General features: G+C 38.1%; 2 protein-coding genes across 5 annotated transcripts in view; one reads left to right on the top strand and one right to left on the bottom strand.

Moving 5' to 3' along the window:
- The first annotated feature begins 129 nt into the window (after positions 1-129).
- Positions 130-2,170, top strand: LOC101155154 (glucagon-2). Of its 2 annotated transcripts, none has more exons than XM_011489734.3 (4): positions 130-463; positions 541-646; positions 1,084-1,239; positions 1,553-2,170. In XM_011489734.3, exons 1-4 carry the CDS (start codon positions 370-372, stop codon positions 1,668-1,670), a joined length of 474 nt encoding a protein of 157 aa, XP_011488036.1. In that variant the 5' UTR covers positions 130-369; the 3' UTR covers positions 1,671-2,170. The 2 variants fall into 2 exon arrangements, with proteins under 2 accessions (XP_011488036.1, XP_020568761.1); XM_020713102.2 differs by having other exon boundaries at positions 134-463; positions 1,550-2,170.
- Positions 2,171-9,334: 7,164 nt separating this feature from the next.
- The window catches only part of slc4a10 (solute carrier family 4 member 10), a 28,182-nt gene continuing 27,108 nt past the window's right edge, over positions 9,335-10,408 (bottom strand). For all 3 annotated transcript variants that reach the window (XM_011489733.3, XM_020713101.2, XM_020713100.2), the window contains one exon: positions 9,335-9,589. In XM_011489733.3, the coding sequence (XP_011488035.1) occupies positions 9,514-9,589 (76 nt within the window). In that variant the 3' untranslated portion in view covers positions 9,335-9,513. The remainder of the gene's footprint in view (positions 9,590-10,408) is intronic.

Genomic DNA, 10,408 nt, shown 5'->3' with positions numbered 1-10,408 from the left:
CTTAGTAAAAAAACAATAAACGAAAATGATCAAAATAAACAAAGGGAAATTTTTCTTGCCAAAAAAAAAAAAATTAGTAAATACTTTGAGGAGTGAGGTTTTTTTTTTTTTTTAAATAATCCATCTCTAAAACTAGTTTCAGGTAGAAAGATGGCCAAAAAATTGAGCAAATGTCATTAAAAATAAATGAAAAGAGCAGTTAGGCTGCTTTTTTTAAGCAAGGTTAAATACGATCAGGAGAACCAGCCAGATGCTGACTAATATGTTGAGTGTAGCCAAGGATCTGCTGAGGTTTTGGTAAAGGGGGAGTCACCTGGGAGACCACTCTTCAGCTCTGCTATATAAGACTGAGCAGATCACTGAGAGACCATGAAACAGCTTCAGAAGCCACAGGGAAGAGGAAGAGCACCAATCAGCACGCAGCAAATTCTTGTGTCAAACACTCGACTCAAAAGGAGCACAGGTAAGATTTTTGTTTCTAAAAAACATGTATTTAAACATAGAAACGTACTTATCCTCAAGGTCTGTGTTTATCCAAAGAGGCTCAAACAATGAAAACAGCTCAGTCTCTTGCTGGACTTCTGCTCCTCATCCTCATCCAAAGCAGCTGGCAGGTGCCTGATCAGGACGCGGATGGAAATTCTGTGTAAGCTCAACTTTTATATATTTTTTCTGTCTTTCCTCTGATGTCATTTTTCTTGGAGGATTACTACATTATAACTTGTGAAATAAACGTTTTGATTGTTTTGATTTTTAAAACAGATGTTAGCTGCAGAAAGTGTGTTCAGAGGGGATTTGATGTTTCGCTGAAACTTGTTGATTGACAACTGATACTTTTAACCTTCTTAACAGCTTAAGTTTTTGTTTGAAATACTTTTTTTCTATTTTGTTTTTATTTTCTTTATACGTCTTATAATTGTGTATTGATCGGCTTAACATTTATGTCCAGAGAAAGTAAAAATGAATTATTTTTAATGTTTTTTGTTATTATTGTTACTAGACTTTAACAGCAGATTGTGAAGCTTAGACTCAAAGGTTATTTTTCCAAGTGTACTCAGTTGTTTTCATATTGTGTGATTTTAGGTTAATGAATGAAAATTCGATGTTCAGTGATCTCAGCGAGCCCCCAAACATGAAGAGGCACTCGGAGGGGACGTTTTCCAACGACTACAGCAAATACCTGGAGACAAGAAGAGCCCACGACTTTGTTCAGTGGCTGAAAAATTCTAAAAGGAATGGGTGAGTGTCTATTTTCTCTTAGGTTACTCTAACTTTGAAGTGTTTTACACTAATAGGCTTTGTTTGACGTAAATGTAATGCTGAAGCATAGAGGGTATCAACGCTTAATGTAGGATTTAACCCCTCCACGCCGTATGTTTGATAATATGGCCCATTTAATCCAGAACTCCACTTAATTTAGCATCACCTTGAATGGAAAAAACATTGAAGAATATATTTTTTTATACAATCGGAGATGAATTCAGGCATGAAGTGGTTAAGAGATTGGTTTGACGTCAACTGTTGACATATATTCTGGGTGTTTCTTCAGCAGTTTATTCAGGCGTCATGCGGACGGCACCTACACCAGCGATGTCAGCTCCTACTTGCAGGACCAGGCAGCAAAGGAGTTTGTGTCCTGGCTGAAGGCCGGCCGGGGCAGAAGAGACTAAACTCAAACTCGACTTCCTCGTAACTTTTTCCATCCCCAAATATGGCACATCTATTTTTTTTCAACGACTTTGTGCCATTAGCTCAGTTTTTCAATCTGTATTAATCTCTTTCTTCTGGTAATAAATCCCACTGATGAAATACCCTGTTGGCCTTTAGTGTTCAAAAGAAACCAATTTGAAGTCTTTTTTTTTTTTTTTTTTTTTTTTTATTGTGTCTAAATCATAAATGTTGTAGGAAACTTCAATCACTTTTTTCTCACACATGTTTCATCTTCTTGGTTTCGCTGCATTTCTGTGTCTTTCAAAGCATCGTATGTGACTTTAGGGTTAACCTTCTCGGACATTCAGATGCAGTTTCGATTTTTCCTTCAACTGTGCCTGTGGGCTTCATTTATCACGATTTATTTTCTTTTTGAATTGTTTAGGTCTAGATAGAGAAATGTGTACAATTCCAGAGTTTCCTCCTGAAGACAAATAAAAAATAAGCGTTTAAACAAAAATGTGTGTGTGATGGTTTGTTTTTTTCAGAAATGCCAACATTTTTATGAAAGCATTCACTCATTGTCATAAACTGTTGTAGAGACATGCGGTTTGATGGACCAATATCAAACCAATACTCTCCACAGACCAGCACTTATTTTTCCTGTCATGTTCCTCTAATCCAACTTTAAAAGGGAGAAAAAAAATCAATAAACACATGAATCCACTGGGAACTGCGCTGTGGAATTTACACACGCTAACACAGACGTGTGTGTCACCTGTCAACTGCTCACTGCCGATGCTCAGACTGCACACCGAGGACACTTATGCTAAATCAAAGCAAAGGAAACCATGCCAATCAACTGGCTGTCAGACTCGTTAGGAACGACTGGGTCGACACATTTGATTTTCTCCTGGCGCTGAGACTAAACAGTGATTCACATGAGCCAGCAGCCTGACACTCTCTTGGGTGTGCCACACGTCTGAGCTGTCATCCGCAGCACATCAAACCATCTGCTTATTGCAGGAAGGAACCTCTGCCCACTGCTGTCTGCTCGCAGGACAAACCCATGAGGGCTAGGAATTGGCAAACATGTGGAGCGGCACTGACACCACATTTTCTCCTCATGTCATTGTAGGCTTTAGTGTAGCTGCCTTTTCAGTTAACAGTTAATGTTCTGGGCGCTTTGAGCTTCAGCAAGCCATAAATGTTCAAAACACTGGTAAAAGTTCTCAGCAATCACATAATTTCAATGATATACTATGTGTATGGGAATGTTATCACTTTTAAAGGTTTAATTTTTGCCAATAATAGTTAATATCTTAGTTAATTGGCTTTAATCCAGCTGCAGTTCCAACCTGTGGTGATTAAACTCAAACAGATGGTGAAGATTTACACCTGCATGAATCACAAAGCAATTAAGCAGTGTTTAATTTTTCTCTTTACAGCTTTAATATTTTAAAGTTACCTCTTTATGCGTTCAATGGGTTTTTGTCATTTAATGTGTTATCTCACTACATGGTCTCAAATAAATGAAACCATTTTAACTAGGGGTGTTATGATTCATTTTAACAACAACAGTGTCAGCATTTTGAGCAATCCGATTGGATCTGATTCACTGACGGAAAATTAATCCAGAACAGTGGCAGAGCAAGAAGGTTTTATTTGAGGGGGCGTGAGGGGGTCTTCAGGGGATCTTCAGCCAAAAATCCAACCAGTGTGACTGAGATAAACACCTGGGTACTGAACAGTGCAGGTGATGTTTTCCGGATTCCTTGTATTTTTTGCAAAATAATCAAAATAAAATATGTGTACGTGTAAATAAGAATTTATGACAAATCCTTTCACATGTCTGTTGTCCACTGTGATGGAACGTTTTTACGTTTTAGTAAAATAAACCTGCTATGCCTCAGTCCAAATGATATTTCCCAATATTAAAATAAATCATTTAACTTCGGTTTATCTGTTGATTTTGTTCAGCATCTTGTCTTCAACAGCATGCTAATGAAAAGTACTATATACATAAATGGATTGATTGGTTGATTGTTACACCACTACTTTTAGCCTTTGTAACATCACTACTGTAACATTCTCAGTAAAATCTGTCACATATATACGGTATGTACAGTACAGACCAAAAGTTTGGACACACCTTCTTATTCGAAGTGTTTTCTTTATTTTCATGACTATGGAAATTGTAGATTCACACATATATACATACATACATATATGTACATATACATATATATATATACACATACATACATATATATATATATATATATATATATATATATATATATATATGTGTGTGTGTGGGTGTGTGTGTGTGGGTGTGTGTGTGTGTGTGTGTGTGTGTGTGTGTATATGTATGTATGTATATATATATTTATATGTAGATAGATAGATAGATAGATAGATAGATAGATAGATAGATAGATAGATAGATAGATAGATAGATAGATAGATAGATAGATAGATAGATAGATAGATAGATAGATAGATAGATAGATAGATAGATAGATAGATAGATAGATAGATAGATAGATAGATAGATAGATAGATAGATAGATAGATAGATAGATAGATAGATAGATAGATAGATAGATAGATAGATAGATAGATAGATAGATAGATGACTTTACTAATCCCACAATGGGGAGATTTCATTTATTTGTGGCAGCAAAAACGACATTCTGAAATAATCTATATAATATAACATCAAAAAAGGACATCAAAAATGACATTCATTTGAAATTATTAAAAATTATAATTAAAATTATTAATACCATTGTTATGAAAATTATTATCAAAATTGAGATTCGTATTAAATAAATAAATATTAAATAAATAAATACAGCTACAAAAGTGTAAAAAAAATATGTGGTGAACTGCAAAACATGTGATCAACTGCACAAAACATGTAAAAACTTTTTTTTTTTTTTAAATACAGAAATAAGTAATAAAGTTTGCACCAAAACAAACGACTGTTCAGGAACAAAAACAATTGAAAATTAAAAAAACAACAACTACAACAAAAATAAATAAATTAATGAGTGAAAGAAAAACAGCCCTGGGACCGTGGAGTGTCACTGTAACACGGTGTTGTACAGTCTGATGGCTGTGGGGAGGAATGACCTGCGGTAACGCTCCTTCTTGCACTGTGGGTGTAACAGTCTGGTGCTGAAGGAGCTGGTCAGCGCCTCTACAGTTTGGTGCAGGGGGTGGGAGGGGTTATTATCTATGATGGATGTTCGCTTAGGTAACATCCTCCTGTCCGCCACCTCCTCAATGGACTCAAGTGTGCAGCCCAGGACAGAGCCGGCCTTCCTAACCAGTTTGTTAAGCCTCTTCAAGTCACTGCCTGTACTGCCACCCGCCCAGCACACAGCTCCATAAAGGACCACTGAGGCCACAACAGTGTCGTAAAAGGTCCTCACCAGCTGTATGCACACGCCGAATGACCTCAGTCTCCTCAGCAGGTGAAGGCGACTCTGACCCTTCCTGTACAGAGCATCCGTGTTGTTGGACCAGTCCAGTCTGTTGTTCAGGTGAACACCCAGATATTTAAATGTGTCCACAATCTCAATGTCTGAACCCTGGATGTTCACCGGTGAATGTGATGGTGAGGACCTCCTGAAGTCCAGGACCAGCTCCTTCGTCTTGCTGGTGTTAAGCAGCAGGTGGTTAATTTTACACCAGCCAACAAAGTCAGTGATGACCCCCCTGTACTCCTGCTCGTCCCCCCTGATACACAGCCCACAATGGCACTGTCATCTGAGAACTTCTGCAGATGACAGTGGTGGGAGTCGTAGGAGAAGTCCGATGTATTGGGTGAACAGGAATGGGGAGAGCACAGTCCCTTGAGGTGCCCCTGTGCTGCAGACCACCACATCAGACACACAGTCACGCAGCCTCACAAACTGTGGCCTGTCTGTGAGGTAGTTGATGGTCCAAGCAACCAGATTTTGGTCCACACCTGCAACTTCCAGCTTCCTCCTCAGCAGTATTGGCTGAATTGTGTTGAAAGCACTGGAGAAATAAAAAAACATGACTCTCACAGTGCTCCCAGGGGACTCCAGGTGTGACAGGGCCCAATGCTGCAGGTAGATGATGGCGTCATCCACCTCGATGCCTGGTCAATATGCAAACTGTAGCAGGTCCAGTGCTGAGCTCACCTGGGTGCGGAGATGGCTGAGGGTGATCCTCTCCATAGTCTTCATCAGGTGGGAGGTTAAGGCGACAGGTCTGAAGGGGTTCGGTTCCGTAGGACGAGGTACTTTTGGAACCAGAACCAGGCAGGAAGTCTTCCAGAGGACTGGTACCTTCTCCAGTCTGAGGCTCATATTAAATATGAACATCATCACCTCACAGAGCTGGTCTGCACACTCTCTGAGGAGCCTGGAGGTGATGTTGTCAGGGCCTTAAGCCTTCCTGGCCTTTGTTCGCCTCAACTCCATCCTAATCTGATTCAGGGTGAGGCAGGGGGTGGGGGGGTGGAGGGGGGGGCGGTTTTTGGTCTGGTGCTGTGAGTCGTTGGGGGGGGGGGGGGGGGGTCCCTTTGCTTCTGTTGGAAGAAGGGCAGAGTGGACCGCTTGGTGCTGAGGTGGTAGCAGCTGGAGCTGGGAGGAGACGCCTGAGCTTGAAAGGTGTGAAGAGGGGGCCATGTGGATGGAGACGGGGGGCTGGGCAGAATCAAATATCTTAAAGAACAGATTCAGTCCATTTCCAGCCTCACCGTGGCCCGAGATGTGTTTAAGATCTCTCCACACATCACGGATGTTGTTCTGTTCCAGGTGCTGCTCCAGCTTCTTCCTGTAGCAGTCCTTGCACCTTCTGATCTTGTACTTCAGATATATATACCGGTGTGTGTGTGTGTATATATATATATATATATATATATATATATATATATATATATATATATATATATATATATATATATATATATATATATATCACAAAAATGATCTAATTCTTTCTAATTTAAGTCATTTTGGATTGACTTACTAGACTTACAGATGTGTTTCTAAACTTGTTAATTCAGTTTTTCTTATACTAATAAAAATGGTCCAAAATTATACTTTAATACAAAATTAATCTGTGGACTTAACATATTTCTTATGTCATAGATAAAGATAAATATTTTTCTTATAAGTAAATGCAAAATCTGTGGGCATCTAGGGATATTAAGTCATTTGTTTCATTTACTTTCTGATATGTTTTAGGTTTTTTCTTAGGCCACCAGTTTGGGATGTTTTTGCTCACATTCACACATGGTTCAGGTTACCAATCACCACAGCTGTTTTTCTTTTCTAGTTAACAACATTTAGTTTACTTAAGTTTGTGGTTTCACTTTGAGCAAGTTTTCTGTTCAATTTCTGCTCTCTTGTTTTCCCTCATGTTTCTGTATGTGCTTTTTAGATTCTTTTGTTCGAGTATCATCATTATCACCAGATCTGACACTTGTATAGATTTAAAAAAACTCAGTTGTGTACAGTGAACATTCTTTCACAAATTAAGTCACAACCTGCCTACTTCTTTTTAACTGTTCTGTCTGCAATTTAGCTTTTTTCCCCCTTTCTGTTTAGATATAGGGGGGAAAAAAGCAACTACTTTATACTAATACTTTATACAAAAGTAGGAAGCACATGTACTGCACATAGAAATTTATTTAGGTTCACACAATTGCAATGTATAACAGGATAACGTTGCTTCATAGATGATTCCCTAACCAGTTCATCCCACTTCTTTTGACTTAGCAGTTTTGAGAGTGAAATGTTTGAATAAGAATACTTGTAAACAATGACTGAACAAACATCAGGCAGAAACAGCACTAAAACACATCTGAATAACCTTAAAGGACATCAACAGTTTAAGCAGTAAAGTTTAACTACAAAATACTAAGTCTGGTAAAAGATAAACACTCTGTAGCAAATACCAAATAGTACAAACACAACAAAATTACATTTAAAGTAATACCTTTATGAAGAATTATGGTGCCAATCTTTTAGCAAAAAGGGCTATTTCTTTATCAAAATATTGAATTATCAATGTAATGGTAAAACACAGAGTTCAGTTTATATTTATAAAGGTTTCTTTGTTCAAGCACCAATTGTCAAGTTGCACATTAATTTACACACACAGACTTCCAAAAATACCTCTGAAACAGTAATCGTCCAAAAGAAGGTAACCTGAAAGAGTTGCACAATATTCACTCTAATTATGGGGCTGTGGGCCTTATTTAATGCGAAACGGGTAACCTCCTCAACTGGAAAAGAACAAACTTTTAATTAATACAATTATTTTGTGTATAAATTATCTAAGGAAAACTTGAGTTTGGAAAAATTGCAAATAATTAAACATATTCTTAACTTTAACCCTTGCGCTATCTTAGATGACCCCACCCTTGCATTGACATGTTCTCCCTACCATGACAAAGGTGGATAAAGGTGGAAAGATTTCATGTAATCTATGGACACCAGTGAAGATCACAAACCATTGAAGAAAAAAGGTTCAGTGCACTGTCTAGTGGGTCTAGATCAGTGTTTTTCAACCTTTTTTGAGCCACGGCACACTTTAACCTTGACAAAAATCCCGCGGCACACCAGCATCCAAAAAAAAAAAAAAAGCAGAAACTCATAGTCTGTTTTGATGTACAGCCCCCCCCCCCCCCCCCCCCGGCAATCTGACGTGCATTTTTGTGATAATTGTGGCAGAAAAAGCAGGAAGTTGCAGATGTTTTTCTAAAAGATGTAATAAAAGTTAAGTTACATACAAACTGTATGTTCGTTGTGTTTTCAAGACGTGTAAGAAGGACGACTCATTGAGCCAATGCATCATGGGAGATGTAGTGTGAAAACTGCGAGAAAACGGCAGAAAGACTCGCGTCTCTGAGCTTCATGGTTTTGTTCACTTGTTCCACGGTCTGATACCGGATTCTGTGGAAAGCTACACTGCTAAAGACGAGCTTTAGCTGGTGTTTTTGTCGGAACTGAGTGAGTTATGAGCGAAATTGGAACAAGGAAGTGGAGACTTTAACCACTTCTGATTGGTCAGACTGATGACATGTGATTAAGCCTTCAAGAATGATTGGTGGAGTCGTGGAGACAGTAAAAGCTGCGGGACTTTTCCTTACACAGTTATAGCTGCAGCTATTTCGCGTTACCGTCATTCTTATTAAAATGTCTCTAATAGAATCAAATAAACACAAAGAAAAAAGTATTTTATGATCGTTTATATTCCTAACTACTCAGTGTTTTATCAGGACCTGTTTGGATGAACAAAGAGCTGATTTCCTGGAGATGGGAAATGCTTTTAGATCAGTTAATGAGGGCAATTTTCCACGGCACACTTGACCATCTCCCACGGCACACTAGTGTGCCGCGGCACACTGGTTGAAAAACACTGGTCTAGATGACCCAACTCCCAATGTTAAAGTGCCTAGGATAGGACAAGGGATAAAGAAGCAAATGTACATTAAAATGTATAATAAAGACAAAGGAAATAACTGACAACTCCCTATAAAAAAAAGTGAAGCTTAGTGCTCCTAAAAATATTTCAGTTCATAAAATGTTTAAAAAAACAACGGAGTTGTCTTGGCAAAAATTAAACAACCAGCAGAGGGCAGTATAACACTTTTTTTTGCAAGTTTACGACATGAAAAAACAAAAATAACAGCCTCTTAAGTTTTAAAACACTTCTTAATTTGAACAAAACAAAAACATTGTCAAACTCTTTAAAAGTTAAGTTCAAGTGACTTTTACAGCTTTTTTGAGCGACTCAAGACACAAACAAAGACTGTGGTTGTGACTGGTTGAATGTGATCCAAGTAGCGTTGCAAAAAATATCCAGAAAAGTTTCTCAACCGTTGGCATCCCAAGTGTTTCCAAAAGAACCCTTTGACATCTCATCTGTGATGTTAATGACAGGAATTCCTCTGTAAAACAAGAGACAGCGAACAGTTCAAATTTCAACAACTCGAGATTGTTGTGACCCAAAAACCCAGAAGATGCAAAGTACGCCCCTTACTCTCCCCCTCTGCCCCTGCCGCCCTGGTCAGAAAAAACACTTTTTTCTTTTTAAATGGCAGATTTTCTATTTGTTTTTATCTCACAACCATTTTGTTTTTGGGTTGCCAGGGGGTGACAAACATGTTTATTTTTAGAAAAATCTCCAAAAGTAAACTTTGGATTTCCTTGGTAACAGAGGTTTTATTTTTTTGTTAACCACCCCAACATTCCTAGAATGGTTGTATTGTATATCACATCGTTTTGTTCAGCTTGACCCAAGGTTTCACGTATTACATTTTCACAAAATTCCGGTAGACAATTTACAAGCAATAAAGGAACGCCGCTTTTGCAAGCTTACAATGGTAACGCCATTAAAAAATTTACAACCTTTAAAATCAACATTTTTCCCAAGTTGCTTCTGAATGATGCTTGAGGAGTTGGGAGGCAATAGATTGCAATTTGTAGAAATTAGTAAAGGTGAGTTATTTTATTAATTAATTTTAATTCCAGATGGCAGCCTCTTTCCAAGGTCGAGGGTCAACGAAACTGTGGTTGTAGCCTCAAGCTAGTTAATTGTGTGTATAAAGTTTCGTGAAAATCGCTCAAACAAAAGTTGTCTTTTCCCATATGTTTTTTTTTTTTGCTTATTCAAAAATTGTCAAAAATACATTTTTACCGGATACATGATGGGGGCCAAAGTTTGCTCAAACATGCGGTAAGAAGAAGAATTGAAAAAACAATGTGGC

This window comes from Oryzias latipes, chromosome 21 (assembly GCF_002234675.1).
Source record: "Oryzias latipes chromosome 21, ASM223467v1".
Taxonomy (NCBI): Eukaryota; Metazoa; Chordata; class Actinopteri; order Beloniformes; family Adrianichthyidae; genus Oryzias; species Oryzias latipes.
The sequence above is the reverse complement of the archived record's forward strand: the minus strand, read 5'-3'. Positions and strand labels throughout refer to the sequence as shown.

Bases quoted from the DNA above. Each gene is read 5' to 3' on its own strand.
- LOC101155154 (XM_020713102.2), top strand. From the start codon at position 370: ATGAAACAGCTTCAGAAGCCACAGGGAAGAGGAAGAGCACCAATCAGC. The intron at 647-1,083 runs GTAAGCTCAACT...GTGTGATTTTAG, and splicing joins GACGCGGATGGAAATTCTGT to GTTAATGAATGAAAATTCGA. The intron at 1,240-1,549 runs GTGAGTGTCTAT...GTGTTTCTTCAG, and splicing joins AAAAATTCTAAAAGGAATGG to CAGTTTATTCAGGCGTCATG.